Source organism: Psammomys obesus, unplaced genomic scaffold (assembly GCF_907164565.1).
Source record: "Psammomys obesus unplaced genomic scaffold, mPsaObe1.curated_primary_1811, whole genome shotgun sequence".
Classification (NCBI taxonomy): Eukaryota; Metazoa; Chordata; class Mammalia; order Rodentia; family Muridae; genus Psammomys; species Psammomys obesus.
Window position 1 is genome coordinate 10,000,779 of NW_026590062.1, and position 15,707 is coordinate 10,016,485.

The following is a 15,707-nucleotide window of genomic DNA, read 5'->3' on the forward strand; positions in this document are numbered from 1 at the left end:
GGTGGTGCAGGCAAGAGAGTCAAGAATTTGAGGCCAGCCTGGTCTACATGAAACATCTTAGGAAGGAAAAAGAACAGGACCCCTTGAATTCTGAGCACTCTGAGAAGGAACCCATGTTGGAGTATCAGACAAGGAGCCCAGTCCTCCACTGTACCTGCAGTCTAGAAGCTGAGGCAGGGAGACTGTCAAGTTCAAGGCCATCCTAACTACACAATAAGAAGACTATGCACTCTCTCCTCCATCTCTATAGAAAGAACACAAGCCTCCGCTGAGTTCCATATACAAACTTTATTTCTATTACAAGGAAATAGATAATTAGAACAGTAAAATAAAAAGGGAGGGGGACTAGAGCAGAGGCTCTCTGTCCTCATGAAGGCAGGTGTGGCCCTGGTGCGGGCAGCGAGAACAAAGCAATACATTCTCCGTCAGGAACAGAGGGTGATGAGTGACCTGCAAGCACCAAGGTGGCCTCTAGTCCATGTACCTGCAACTCAACTTGTTCCTAACATGCTGCAAACCCAAGCTTAGGCCCCCACAGGGAAAGGATTACTTTACTGATAGCTCTGAGATTCCTGGAATGCGCCTCTCTGTCCACCAGGACCACAGAGCACCAAGAAGCAGTGGTGATGGTATCTAAGGATGGAGCCCTTATGGGCCAAGAGGGCCACAGATGCACTGATTTCACTGCTGCCCAACAGTGGCAGCCAGAGCCTCCCAACTAGCCCTCCCTCAAACCCAAACACCCACAGCACAATCTCAAAGACACAAAATGGCCATAACCTAGGAAAAAATCACAATCTGGAGTCTGTCCTGCCCGATGAGCTGAGAGGCAGTTGGACACTGCACCAACATGTGCTGCTATGCATAGGGGTGGGCTGCAAGAGCCCCCCCAGTCACCATTACTCTTCCTCTTCCTCCTCCGCATCCCCTGCTCCCTGCTGCTTGGAAGGTTTTGCCTGTTGGACAACACAACATTTAGTAGTGAAAGAAAAGAACACTCATGCCGGAGCTGCCTGGTTCCCAGAGAGCTCCCCACACAAAAAGCCAGGGAATGGACCCTAAGCCACTAGGAATGTGCCCAACAAATTCCCTGAACTCACAATCCCACCAGCCCCACCCACATCTGCATCTTTCCTGAGCATAACTGCAGGACCCCAGTTACCTTTGTTGTTCTGCTATGGTAGCTGGCAGCTGCAGGGGTGACCCGAGAGCTCCGACCTTCACTCCTCCCACTGCAAAAAGAGATCAGGAAGCAGCATGCTGAGGTGTGGGGACTCGAGGAGGGGAGGAAGTGACAACCACTCAGCAAACCCCTGTGCACACCAAAAGGGAAAACCAGACTCTTCATTGAAGGTGGGGACCACCTAGTTAAAGCACGAGCTGAGCAAGTATAAGGTTCTGGGTTCCACCCTAGCACCACTGGGAAAACAAAAGTCCTCCCTCTTTCCATAGACCATGCTGGACCAGGGTGAGCAGACCTTTTGTATTAAATATTCTGTGTGTGTGCAAACATATGTGGGTACATGTGCTATGGCATGTGTGTGGTGGGCAGAGGACAACTTTGTTTCTGGGGTAGAACTCTGGTCATCAGGTTTTGCAGCAATCGCTTTTACCGACTGAGTCATCCCACCAGCCCCAGACTGCCTGCCCATGCTTTCCTCAGCCACTATCGGCTCCATTCTGGGGCTGCTGCTTACCTGGCTCCGTATCTCCCAGGAGGAACATGAGAAAAAGCGGGCACAAGGTTTTCTGGATAGAGATTTCGAATAGAGTGGATCACTGGAGTGCGCCCAGATGCTAGGGGCCCATTCTCGATGCCCTGACTCCGCCCGCGGATGTCCTGGCTTTCTGAGTTGTTGAGCTTCAGTGCACCAGGAGGGATAGGCTGGCAGTCAGCCCTGGGGCCTGAAGGTGAGTTCAACAGTCGGTTACAGGTAGTCACACTGTTCATGGCTCTGCTGGGAGACATCAAGTAGGTGGACCCTTTCGCTGCTTCCTGCTTGACATCATCCATGTAGCCAGAAGACAGGTCTCCTGGGAAGACAAGGTGGTGATGGCTTTAGGGAAAGGCTACTCTAGCTGTTAGTCCTGGCAGAATGCCCACTCTTACATGGTGATGTCCTGACCCTTAAGGACAGTCTCCTAACTGTTCAGCAAACTCTGAAAAGCTGCTGGCACTTCACTTTGTGGTGGGAAGTTTCAGAAATATGTGCCCAGCTCACACACCAGCTCACAGCTGCCTCAGAAGCCATAACCCTATGAAGTCTGCACTTAGAACAGCCCACTCAGCCTCAGCAGAACTCTCCAGGAGACCCTCATACATGTGAACTAGAGGTGTAGGTTAGCCTCCTGCAGAGCAGGAGTCGGAAGCAGGCCTGAAGCTGCAGTGGCTGCAGCCTAGCTCAGCCCCAGCTGATACCCTGATGTTTGACCCGCCTCCTGGGCAGCTCTGGTGAAGTGTCTTCAGGCTGGGAATCCTGTGTAGGAATGCTCTCCATCACATGATTTGCTGTGGCTGGGCGTTGGTCACATTGGTCCTAAGCAAAGGAGAAAGAAAAGAAAGAAAAATCAGAACTTGAGATATTGGGGAGAGGAAGAGCAGCAGCAGGTTGGGAGGTCATCCCCACCTACAGCAAACACTGAAAACCACTAAGAAAATCCTGGGAATGGAATGGACAACCATCGTGGGCTCCTGAGGCTCTGGACAGAGATGAAGCAAAGGCCAGTGTTGAGAAGTCAGAACAACATACTTTGTTTGGAGTGTTTATGTGGTGGCTTATTTGGTCTCTCCTCGTTGACAAACAGCAAGTTTGTCCTTGAAATGCAAGACATACAAAAGTAAAGAATGATGCCAACACTGTTGGCTTTTCTTGTAACTTGTAAATTTTAACTGGGTCGGGGAGTATTTTCTGCTAACAACCTGGGATTCCAGACTGGAAAAACTGGAAAGACTTTTAAAAGTATGTAGCGTAGCACCCGTCTTTCCAGAAGCCCCGTGAGTTGTACTGAGCCAAGCCACCACATGAGAAAGTCAGAGCCAGAGCCCGAGTCTCATGGAACGCAGTTCTCAAATAGCACAACAGGAGAGCCTGCCTGTCAAAATCAGGATGATCTGTACTCTCAGGGAAATGCTCCATCAGTCTCCTGCTCAAATGCAGTCTGTGATAGCATGGGCAGAGCTCTGAGGATGGGATATGCTGGAGGCTGTGTGCATCACCTGCACTCCCAGGTGTCCCACATGGAGACCAGAGAACAGCCTCCAGGGACTCTCACCTGATGATGGAACAGCACCTCCTCTTCCAGCTGCACACCACAGAACTCACAGGGGATGATGATGCTGTCTTCCACAGCAGTTGTGTTGCTCAGGCCCGTTAAAGTGTCTAACTGGTTACTTGTTGCTTGTTGTAGAAAGTTCTGGAAGATGACACCAGGATCCTCTACCCCCCTGACAGAAGAGCTGCCAGTATTGAGTGAACGTAAGGCATGTGAAGGGTTGCAGCTTGTCTGTCATTCAAAAACATATTAAAAAAAATAAAAGGAGGTTAAGAAAAAATTAAATTACTGAACATTTTCTCCAAGAAACTCCTTAAACCTGTGAGCACTGTGGAGCTGGAAAGGGCATCTCTATGTTCTGCTATTCCCTAATGAACCTGTGCCATTCATCACACATTGTCTATAACCATTTGATAAAACAAAAGCCAAATAGTCTTTTTATCCTTATTAAAGGGCCAAACACTAGATGTATTCAAAGTGTTCAGCCCTGTTTCTGAGAGTGGGGTATGTGCCATCACCCAGAGTAGAGACTACATGGCAGCTTTAGAAATGCTGGACTAGACCTCACCACAGGAGAATACAGGGAAACATAGCTCCCTTATAACCAGGCACAGTGCTGTGTGCCCTTGGTCCCAGTTGGTTGGGACACTGGGACAGAAGGTTCTCTTGGGGCTGAGTGCCACAGCCATATGATAAAAACAGTTACACCTCCCCACAGGCACTATACGCAGTAAGGCCACTTGTGGCTTGTCACACTGACCACAGCTTGCTCACATTCTGCCTGAAGCTGTCAAGTGACACACACCTGATGGTCAATGAGCAGTTCCTCAGGGTACAGCTCCTCACAGAACTCACAGGGCAGCAGAGTCTCGTCAGCAGCACCTGGGGCCACAGGAATCAACGAGCAACTGCTGGTCAACCCTGTAGGGTATCTGACACACAAATCTGACTTGGGGCAGGGGTGGGCATTGGATTGCCAACAAAAAGGACACGATATAAACTCCAAACTGGACAGGTACAGTGGTGCACACCTGTAATCCCAGAACTAATGGAGGCAGAGGCAGGCAGAGCTCTGTGAGTTCCAGGGCAGCCAAGGCTATACAGAGAAACCCTGTCTCAAAAACAAAAAATTTTTTAAACCAAATGAACAAATAAATAAATTCCAAACTGTGAGTTCAAGGGGAGGTTTCACATGAAAAGGAAGTTCTCTAAAGTTTAGGAAAGTCTGTTTGGAAACAGGATACTTTTTTAAAAGAAAAGAAACAATTGGGTAAAGACGTAATGAGCTAAACAAGGAAGAATCCCATAAAGGGCTACCAAGCATAGACTTCTTGCTGTAGATTCTTGCCACCAAGCAAGAATCCTGGCATGATGGCATACCCTTTAGCCTCAGTACTTCCGAGCATGAGGCAGGGAGGCAGGATAGTGAGTTCAAGGCCAGCCTGGGCTACATAAATATAGCTTATCTCAAAAAAATAAATACGTAAATAAAAGTAAAAATGCTGTAGAGACACCAGTAGAGAGTCCTGACTGTATGACTGTATCTAGACACTGTAAGCATGGAAAACAGCTAAACACAGTGTGGCACTCAGCTTTAACCCAGCACTCAGGCAGAGACAGGCACCTCTCCATGATTTCCAGGCCAGCCAGGACTGCACCGTTAGACCCTGTTTCAGAAAAACACACACACACACACACACACACACACACACACACACATATACACACACAAACACACACACACACACACACACACACACACACACACACACACACACATATATATATATATATATATATATATATATATATGAAGTATGCTGCCAGACGGTGCACACCTTTATTCCCAGCACTTGGGAGGCAGTGCTAGGAGAATCTCTGAGTTCAGGATTGCCTGGTCTACAAAACAATTTCAAGCCAGATATACACAGAGAAACCCTGCCTTGAAGGAAAAAAAAATCATGTATTTCCAGATACTGTCTCACTATACATCCCTGGCCTGGAACTCACAGAGATCCGCCTGCCTCCACTGCCTAAGGACTGGGATTAAAGATGTGTGCCAATTTGCCTTTACCTATTTTAGATGTAATAGGAGATGGTCATAATCAAGCCATAGGGCTCATGCACTGTCAAAAACCAACATATGGGAGTTGGTTCTAAACCCAGGATTGTTAAGTCTTGGCAACAAGTGCCTTTACCTACTAAAATAGCTCACCAGCCCAACATTTCAATTTTTTTTTTCAACTTTGTATGACTTAAATAATGTAAGACTAACAAAAATTATAGTGACTGGGAGGTGGAAAGATGGTTCAGTGGTTAAGAGTACTTGCTGTTCTTACAGAGGACCTGGGTTTAGTTCCTGACACCTGCATGGTAGTTCATAACTGCCAGTAACTCCAGTTCTAAGGGACCCAACACCCTCTTCTGGCCTCCAAGGCACTGAATGCCTGTACATTTGCTTATTTGTACAATAGGCAAAACACTTATTAAAAAATAATAAAAAATTGTTGACTATGCAAAAGAAGCAAACTTACCCTTTATGTCACCGAGAGATGTGGGCCCAGCAAGAGCTGGATCAGCCTCAGACACAGAACCCCAGAAGCCCTGTTCTGTCATGCTGGAGGCCTGTCCCTCATTCTGAAGACTCAGAGCCAACATGAAGTCCAAGTGTGCATTATTTTCAGCACTCTCTTTTGGGGACTGCTGGCTTCTATTCCTTTCTTGCCTTTGTTGTTCTTCAACTAGGAAGAAAATAACTAGCACATTAGAGAAAGCCACCATCCATGACTGACAAACTGTCAAAGATCAACAGAAGCTTGCCAACCTATTAGTACCCTGAGCCCTCTGCCTTCAGGGGCCTCTGAACCTGACATGTGCCATGAAACAAAACTCTATTAGGATCACAAGCAAATGACTAATCAGCAGTACTACTCTCTGGGCTCAACACTGCTCTCACCTGCATTATGGCAGAATGAGTAACTACAGTCAGGCTACCTGGACAGCAACCTGAGCCCGACAGTCCCCTGTGCTCAGGAGCCCTGTTAACAACCTGAGGGTATGCTGCCTGTGTCTCAGGGACTAAGGACACTGTCCGCCCATCATCATCAATCCTAACAGCAACAGCATATAAGCAACAGCATATGGTACCCTTCCCAATATCACCCAGTAATGGTCATGTTTCTAGCACCAAGATCTTTTTGTCTCCAGAGTCTAGTTGCCCTTTTGTCATGGGATGGTGGCACCACCTACTTCCTAATGCCAAGCACAACTCACACAGATTATTTTGAATTGGAAAGTTGGCTGTCGTGCTCCTCTGGCTAACAGTCCTACTGTAGAAAGGGTCTGACTCAAAGGCTCTCAGGGGCCTTCCAGGGAGCCTCATGGGCGGGTCCAGAGCCTCAATTTGTCTGAGGAGCTGGGATGCAATCCAGATTCCATCCTGACTCCAAGACTCATCGTAGGCATCAGGAGGGATGGCAGCCTCATTTCTCTTCCCCTCCTCCACTCTCCCACAGACTTCAGGGTGAGTCTTTAGCTCCTTCACAAGCACGTTGCGCCCACAGCTGCCACACAGCTCTGTCCGGGCACCACAATAATCTTCATGCTCCTTCAACTTGAGAACAGAAAGCTCCAGATCACAGTGCTGGCAGACAGCAAGCCGCAGAGGACACTCAGTCTCCTGCAAGGCAACATGGGAGGGCACTTACTATATACAGAGCCTGGCGTTCAGCACAGGGCAGAAACTGTCTACTTCAGTCTTCTCCAGCCCCAGCTGGAATGCTATTCTTTCTAAGAATCAGGAGTTGTGGCCCTGTGGGATGGTTTTACAAATAAAGGTGCTTGCTGCCAAGGCTGACAGCCAGAGTTTAAGGCCTAGGATCTACACGGTGGAGGAACTGACTCCCCAAGTTATCCTTTGCCCTTCACATGTGCACTGTGGGACAGCGCGCACACATAGCAACTAAAAAGAATTGAAAATGAAAGGAAAAGCTATTTTCCAACATATAGAACAAGTCACAGACTTGGTTTCATATGCCCCAGGAAGGCACCAATAGGGAAAATCCAACGAGCAGACAGACTTGGTTCCAAAGGCCAAAGAACAGTCTAAGGAAGGAGTACAAGAGCTGCAGTCCCATCTACAGGACTCAGTCAAAGCTTCAAGTAGGCTTTGAGCATGGGTCTGCATGAGAGATGGTGGGAAAAGGCTGTGTACAGGCTTTCTTGCTGCACATGGCTCTGTGGTCTCAGTAGGTCTGACCCCAGAAGTCCATCCCTTCTTCCCTGGATGACACTGACCTCATGCTGCTGTAACTGCCTCTTCTCCAACTTCATGTTACATTTGCAGGTCACCTAGGATAGAAAGAATCAATCAAGTGGCTCTGGAACAACACACTTTTCTATTGCACATCTGGGAATGGGCAGTTTACCTGACAGTGCTCTGTAGTCATGTGAATGTCCATGTCAGATTTGGGGAATGGTTCCTTGCAGATAGGGCACACACCAATGTTCCTTTGACAGTGGATTTCATGGATGGTAAAATTAAACACAGGAATTTCCTTTTTGCTACAGAAATAAGCCAAAGAAAAAGACAAGTATTACTAACTGATCAAAGCCTTTTCTCATACAGTGGTATCACTTGGACACATGTACCATCAGTGGGTTTTTGTTGTTGTTGTTGCTGGTTTTTCTCTTTTTTAAAATTGTATTTATTATTTTTACTGTTTACAGTTATTCATTCTATATCCTGATTGACCCCCCCCCCATCTCTTCCAGGTTCCACCCTCCCTCCCTCTGTCCCCCATCTCCTTCCCTCCTCTCCTGCTATCAGATCCTAGCCTATTAAGTCTCATCAGGACTGCCTGGATCCTCTTCCTCTGTGGCTTGGCAAGGCTCCATCGCCAGGGGGAAGTGATCAAAGAGCAGATAACTGAGCTCATGTCAGAGACAGCCCCTGCCTTCCCTTACTAGGGACCCCACATGGAGACTGAGCTGCCTATTGGCTACCTCTGAGCAGGGGGTCTAGATCCTCTCTATGCATGGTCCTTGGTTGGTATATCAGTCTCTGCAGGTCCCCTGGGCCCAGATTTTTTGGCTTTGTTGGTCTCCTTGTGGAGCTCCTGTCCCCTTCAGTTCCTTCTGTCCTACCCTTCTTCCATAAGACTCCCTGTGCTCTGCCCAAAGTTTGGCTGTGAGTCTCAGCATCTGCTTAGATCCCCTGTTGGGTGGGGCCTTTCAGAGGACATCTATGGTAGGCTCCTGTCCTCTTCCCTCTCTTCCACTGATTCTGGTATCTATCCTGTTTGCCATTCTGAATGAGATTTAAGCATTGTCCTTGGGGTCCTCCTTTTTATCCATCAGTGTTTTGTCTCCATCCACATTTTAGTTTTGTGTTTGTCTTTTCACACAGGATCTCACATAGCCCAGGCTGGCCTCAAGTCCCTATGCAGACCTTACTGTCTCTTACCTCCCAAAGGTGAGACTACAGGAATAAACCACTATGCCCAGCTTGGTTTTTGAGACAAGTTTTCACACTGTAACACAGACTGGCCTCAAATTCATAGCAGTCTTCCTGCCCTAGCTTACTAAGTGTTGGTAGTGGAGGTATAAACTACCTTGCCTGCCTAATGACTTTATTTCTGTTTGTTTTACTTTTGAGACAGGTTCTTGCTACTGTAGCTCTGATTGGCCTGGAATTTCTTCCTCAATCTTCCAGGTGCTAGGAGCATTCTATTACTGATACTCCCATGTCCTGGAATGCCCAAAACCAAAAGAAAAGCTGTAACTACAAAATAGTTCAGGACTATTGAACTATTGAACTATTAACTACTGAGATGGCTCAGTGAATGAAAGCATTTGCTGTCAAGCCTGGCAACCTATAATATGATCCCTAGGGCCCACATGGTAGGTGAAGAGAACTGATCCCAAAAGGGTGTCCTCCAACTCTCACTTGCACAATGTGGTACTCATGTGCATGTGTGTACACACACAATAAATGCATAAAGTATAATAGATACTGGTTAGAAAAAAAACATTTCCAATCACAACAAACTTTTCTTTCTTACTAACTGCCTAGTTGTGGCCAATGCAACTATGACACTGAAGAATGCCTTATCTTTTTCTTAAGATGTTAGAGAACCAGGCATGGTAGCATACAACTCAGAAGGCACAGAGGAAGATCCAAGTTTGAGTCCAGCTTCGACTACAAAGTAAGTTCCAGGATGGCCAGGCTACACAGAGAAACCCTGCCTCAAAAAACCAAGGCAGGGGGGAGATGACAGAAAAGGCTCCAAAGACGAATTATTTGGGGGGGGGGGGGGCAAGGAAGCACAGGTATGTTTGGTTTATTTTGTGAAACAGGGTCTCTCTATGTAGACCAGGTTGGCCACAAACTCACAAGAAACTCATCCACCTGCCTCTGCCTCACAAACGCTGGAATCAAAGGTGTGTACCACCATGCCTGGTTTTTAATTGTTTTAGATATATTTATTTTGTGTATATAGGTGTAATGCATGCTTGTAGGTATGTGCTCCATGTGCATGCCTGGTACCCACAGAGCAAGAAGGGGGCACTGAATCCCCTGGAACTGGAGTTATAGATGGCTTTGAGCCATAACATGGGAAACCAAATGCTGGGAACCAAACCTAAGTAAGAGCAACAAGTGCTCTTAATCACTGAACGATGCATCCAGTTTTTGTTTTCAGGGTTTTTTGTTTTGTTTTATTGTTTTTGTTTTGATTATTTAAGACAGGGTTTCTCTGTATGTAGCCCTGGCTGTTCTGGATCTCACTTTTTAAACCAGGCTGACCTTGAACTCAGAGATCTGCCTACTTCTGCCTCCCAACTACTGGAATTAAGGGCCTGCATCACCACACCTGGCTCCATTTTTTTTTTTTTTAAGATTTAGTTTCATTATTATTTTTTTTTTTTACATGCATGTATGTATAGGTATGTGCCCATGGAGGTCAGAGGCATCTGATTCCCCTAGAACTGGAGTTATAGGTGACTGTAAACCACCAGAAGTCAGGTGCTAGGAACTGAACTCAAGTCCTCTGCTGGAATGGTTTAAGAAACTGAGCCATCTCTAGAGCACCTCCCAGTCCAGCTTTCAAAACCTACAATGTAAACAGTTCCTTAGACAAGCAGGTGTGGTCTAGATCAGTCCTCCATGCTAAGCTGCTTTTTCTTCTTTAGTTGCTATGCTGCTGGTAACCTTGTTTTCACTAGCTTCTCCATTGCGCTGTTTGAACTCCCTTAGTACAGTTATTTATATACTGTCCCAGGCCTCAGACTCCTTCAAATTAAAACAAACTGAAAATCAGGATGTCTCAGCCAAGTATCATTTTTCTTCTCACGTCTTTTTTTTTTTTTTTTAATTTTATCCATGTCAATGACAGAGCCACTGACTTACACAGACATGCAAATGATGCTAGGGGAGTCTCTAAAGCAGCAGGCAGAGAGCATCAGTGGAAAGCCAGTCTCTGAAAGGCACCTTCACCCACAAGCGCAGGGCCAGCAGCAGAGTTCTGCTCAAAGCTGAGTAGAGAGAAAAAGCACCAAAACAGAGAGGCACTCTCCTCAACCAGCATCTCCCTCCTGCTGCCATGTGGTAAGTGAAGCACAGAATAGTGTTCACTTGCTCAGTGGGTAGCTTGCTGTGCCAGCACAAGGATCTGAGTTTAAATTCCCGGGCACATCTAAGAGCCAGTGTCATGGCAGAGACAGGCAACTTCAGGGTTTGTGACCAGCCAGTCTTTCTGAAGTGGCATGACACCCTCTCAGGCATGTGCACACATGTAAAGAGAATAAACCATTCCTCTTTCATTAGGTTTCAGTAGAAGTACTAATGAAGGGGCTGGAGAGATGGCTCAGAAGATAAAGAGCACTTATTGCTCTTGCTGAGGACCCAAAGTCAGTGTCCGGAACCTATAAAGTGGCTCACTATCACCCATAACTTAAGTGCCAGGGGACCCAGTGCCCTCTTCTGGTCTCTATAGGCATAAGGCACACACATGGCGCACAAACACATGCACAGACAAATCACTCATACACATAAATTACACAAATATTAAGGGGGAAAAAAGAGAGAAAAAATTAGTGGAGCCAGGAATAGTGATGCATGCCTATGATCCTATCACCCAGGAGGCTGAGGCAGGGAGTCCCAAACAAATTCAAAGCTAGTCTGGGACAACAGTAAAACCCTGTCTCAAAGGGAGAAGAAAACAAATCAATCAATCAATCAAACAAACAAACAAAAACACAACATGTACTACCAGCAAACAGCAAGATAAATTCTTGAGAAAGCCATACCAGGAACTGGCTACTCTCACCCACCTGCCTAGGTCTCATTCCTCAGGTAAACGTGCCACATGGTAGAAAGCAAAAATGGAGTCTTGGAAGATGTCTCTGACCACAGGTTGCAGCAGCACTCACACACCTCACACTCACACACAAAATATTTTTTTTATGTTTCTCTTTCAACTTGTTTTAAAAACGTAAAATAATAAGCCTAACACTCAAGACTGTACCACACAGACCTTGACAGTAGCCTTAGAACCATGAAATGATAACAATGAAATGTGATTCTCTAAGACAAGAGTTTCTATCACCATAGTAGCATAGGCCCCAGGTTTACTCCCTGCACTGAAAGAAAAAATGGCGGTTGGGGGGGGGGGGGACAGCATGGTACCACATGCCTGCCTTTAAGTACTCGTGTGTGATGTGTCCAGAGAAGCCCTGGACTGGCTCCCCAGCACAGAAAAAGGAAAAAAGTACTACATGTACTAGAGCAACATGTGGTAGCTCACATCTCTTAGCCCAGTGCTTGGAAGGTAAAGACAAGAAGGTCTGCTACTATTTGCTGAGTCTGAAACTAGCCTGAGCTACATGAACCATCTCAAAAAGAAAAGCCCAACATGTGACTCATACTTGTCATCCCAGCACTCTGGAGGCTACATATCCAGTTCCAGGCTAGCCTGGGCTTTTTAGCAACACTTTGTCTCAAAATAACCGCCACAACAAAAAAAGCAAATGTTCATCCTGAGCTGCTCAGCTAATTTTTCCATCACTACATTTAGAGCCACTTTATACACTCAGTCCCAAGCACCCCAAAACAGCCTCTGGGATTACACAGGTAAATCCTTCCTTCTACCACAATGGCAGGGGCAGACGGATCTCTGTAAGCTCAATGGCAGCTGAGTCTGCAAAAAGAGTTTCAGGCCAGCCAGCAAGACCCTGTCTCAAGCAAACAAATACAATTTTTATACTTTTTCAGACATATAAAAAAATATCAGTTCTTGGCCTGGCAGTGGTGGTACATGCCCTTAATCCCAGCACTTGGGACGCAGAGGCAGGTGGATCTCTATGAGTGCCAGGGCTATAAAGAGAAACCCTGTCTCAAAAAAAAAAAAAAATTAGTTTGCTTCTTATATGTGAGCAAAGGCTATAGGGTCTGAGGGTAGCTCAGTGGCAGACCTTGTCCACCACACACAAGACTGTGTAATCCCTACCACTGCCCACACCCAAAAAAGGTGAGGATCCAAACCACTCCAGGTTTTTTGTTGTTTGTTTGTTTGTTTTCTTTTTGAGAAGGGTCTTTCTGTATAGCACACTGTAGACCAAGCTGGCCTGGAATTCAAAGATCTTCTTAGCTCTGCCTCCTGAGTGTTGAAATTGAGGTATGTGCTACTACCACCCAGCTCCAGGATCTTTTTTTTTTAAGTTTTATTTACTTTATTCTTTGTGTATGGTGTTTGCCTGCATGCATGTCTATGCACCACATGTGTGCCTGGGGTCTAGAGAGGCCAGAGGCCATTGCATTCCCTGTAACTGGAGTTACAGATGGCTGTAAGCCACCATTGGCTGATGGGAACCAAACCTGGGTCCTCTGAAAGAGCAGGCCCTTAAACACTGGGTCATCTCTCCAGCCCTAGCTCCATCTTGCTAAGCCATTAAAGACAGAACAGAGTCCCAAGTCCCAGCTTTATCCATTCCAATTCCATTTTACCCAGAGAAAGGTGTCTGTCGAATTCTAAACAAGCAATTTGCCCAAATGGTTAAAAGTCTCTAATCACAATGACTCGCATAGTTTAGGATCACATCCAGCCTCAGTTACAACCTACCAATAAACCACCCAAGCCTTTACAGAGCTGGCTTGTCCCCCTGTCAAACCATTAGATTCCATGTCCTACCAGTTGTCACACAGCCGAGCAGCCTGGTCATCTGGAAACTCAGCCATCTTAGCTCTTCCTGAAAACTGCAAAGGAAGAGGTGTCACTTTCTGTTTCGTTTCTGCTTTAGGGATGACATGCAAAAGAATAAAAACTTGGGGCATTCCTTTTCACTGTTTTCAATTTAAAGAATAATTAGATTTACAAAATGTTACCAAAAAGAAAACTTAAAATACAAAGAACTCACCCAACTGCAGTAAAAGTTAACATTTTAAAGTCCTAATACTAACTTTTTAAAAATGTAACTAATTTACAGACCTTGTTCAAATGTCAGGGAGGGACCACCAACCCTCTTCTGGTTCAGTTTCAATCCCAAGTCACATAAAACACTTAGATGTTACTTCTTACTCTGATCTGATCTGAAAACTCTAGTTTTTAATCTCTCACAGCCTTATTCCGCTAATTAGTACCTTAATCAGAGCTTGCTAGCTACTAGCAGTTACTAATGATTTCTAGCTACTGGCTAGTTATTTTGTAGACAGTCCTTCAATTTGTGTTTGTCTGATGTCTTCTTGGACGAAATTCAGGTTACACACTTTTGACAAGATTATCATCAAAGTGATGAGGCTAGACTGGGGCCCAAGTGGTACAGGGCCCTGTGTTCCCTGACCAGCCGTAAAACTGGACATGATGGTATGTGCCTGAAATCTTACCACTAGAAATATGGAAACAGAAGAACCAGAAGTTCAAAACCGTCTTGGTGACCTAGTAAGGACAATCTAAGATGCATTAGACCCTGTTTCAAACAAACACACACCAACCCCAAACCAAAACCAGACAGAGGCAGAGAGCTAATCTTTGCCTATCAAATGGCAAAGATGACTAGTGTTGATGCTGACGCTGCCTACTCAGATGAGACGGAGCCTCCCAGGATTTTTCTCTGTCAAGTTTGAGGAACTCCCACCCAGGTATGCCAGGCAAGGACTGTCCGCACCAGCCCTTCTCTTTCCTTATAGGATGCAAGGCAGAGGGCGAAGCGCTGGCAACCGCAACGCCAGTGTTTACATCACTCCTTCCCATGACACAGAAATAGACTTAAGATACTGACTGCTAACAAGGCGCCAGGCTGGTCTGGGCATTGTCAAGCCACCCGCCATCCACAGTGCTCTGGCAACTGTGACTGTTTAACGAATTCAAGAGTCCAGTGTGGCAGAGCACGGAAAACAAGCAAATGAAACCCAGTAACCTAAGGTGAGTGTCTACGGGAAAGCAAGCAAAGAGGGCGGCGGGGCGGACGGACCTCTGGCGACAGCAAAGACTCGGCGGGCGGGAGGCCCAGGGAGGCGGAGGCAGGCCCGGCCACTCGCCACGACGGCGCCTCGGGGAGCGGCCGCTCTGAGCTCCGCGGGCCGGGGCGGTTGGAGCGGGCCCGGCCTCCGCCTCCCGCCGCGAGCCTCGGCCTCCGCCGCCCGCCCCGCTCCACCCCACCGCGCCGCGCCGCGCCGCCCGCGTTCACCTCAGAGCCCAGCAGGAACTACTCCACCACAGCTACCTCGGTCGCCCCGCGCCAACAACGGCCCTGCCGCCCGGCCGCTTCCCACAGTCGCCGAGGGCCATTCCCATTGGCCCGCTGCGGTGCCCTGACGGACGTCCATTGGGCGGCAGCGCTGCCGCTCCCTCTGGCCCGCCTCCTCCTCTCCCATTGGATCACGGAGGTTAGGGGCGTGTTCTGAAGATCCCCGCCCCCCTCACATCTGGAAGCGGAGGCCTCTGCGGACTCAGGCCTCTGATTGCCTTAGTAATGCTGGGTGAAAATCCCCAGGGAGACGGAATGTGCCCACTAAGACGGTGGGTGGCATTTGTGCCCCGTCATGGGCCGTTAACACCCACTCGTCATCCTTGTCATTAACGCTTCCTGGTGCCAGACCTCTTCCAGGCACTGGAGAATCCTGTGTGACAGCCAGGGTCTGCCTGGCCTTGGTGGACTGATTCTCTGAGCTCCTCATACCTAGTGCATAAAAGAGGGAAATTATAAGTGTATACTGGGCTGGCGTGTAAACTGCAAAACAACTCAGCTGTGGGGCTAGAGAGATAGCTCTGCCGTTAAGAGTGCTTGCCGCTCCTGTAGAGGACTCGGTAATAACAATAACAACTTAAAAGAGAAAAGCAGAGCACAGAGGCACTTGCCTTTAATCCTAGCACTCTGGCCTCAACTGCCTGTGAACCAAGGAAGATGACCTTAAACTCCGTACCGTCCTGCCTCCATCT

The 15,707-nt window shown here is 47.2% G+C and overlaps 1 protein-coding gene across 2 annotated transcripts; it reads right to left on the minus strand.

Moving 5' to 3' along the window:
- Positions 1–269: 269 nt before the first annotated feature.
- Trafd1 (TRAF-type zinc finger domain containing 1) lies at positions 270–15,049 on the minus strand. Of its 2 annotated transcripts, none has more exons than XM_055606227.1 (12): positions 14,956–15,049; positions 13,461–13,525; positions 7,701–7,836; positions 7,570–7,623; positions 6,547–6,952; positions 5,808–6,014; positions 4,079–4,155; positions 3,274–3,504; positions 2,420–2,537; positions 1,698–2,034; positions 1,163–1,232; positions 270–956 (listed from the first exon to the last, which is right to left on the minus strand). In XM_055606227.1, exons 2-12 carry the CDS (start codon positions 13,505–13,507, stop codon positions 900–902), a joined length of 1,740 nt encoding a protein of 579 aa, XP_055462202.1. In that variant the 5' UTR covers positions 13,508–13,525; positions 14,956–15,049; the 3' UTR covers positions 270–899. The 2 variants fall into 2 exon arrangements, with proteins under 2 accessions (XP_055462202.1, XP_055462203.1); XM_055606228.1 differs by lacking the exon at positions 14,956–15,049 and adding an exon at positions 14,740–14,875.
- Between the last annotated feature and the right edge of the window lie 658 nt (positions 15,050–15,707).

Excerpts from the sequence above, each read along its gene's own strand:
- Trafd1 (XM_055606227.1), bottom strand. The coding sequence starts at position 13,507 with ATGGCTGAGTTTCCAGATGACCAGGCTGCTCGGCTGTGTGACAACTG. Across the intron at positions 6,953-7,569 it reads GGCAGTTACAGCAGCATGAG|GAGACTGAGTGTCCTCTGCG; the intron begins GTCAGTGTCATC and ends GTTGCCTTGCAG. Across the intron at positions 2,035-2,419 it reads GAGGCGGGTCAAACATCAGG|GAGACCTGTCTTCTGGCTAC; the intron begins GTATCAGCTGGG and ends TTGTCTTCCCAG.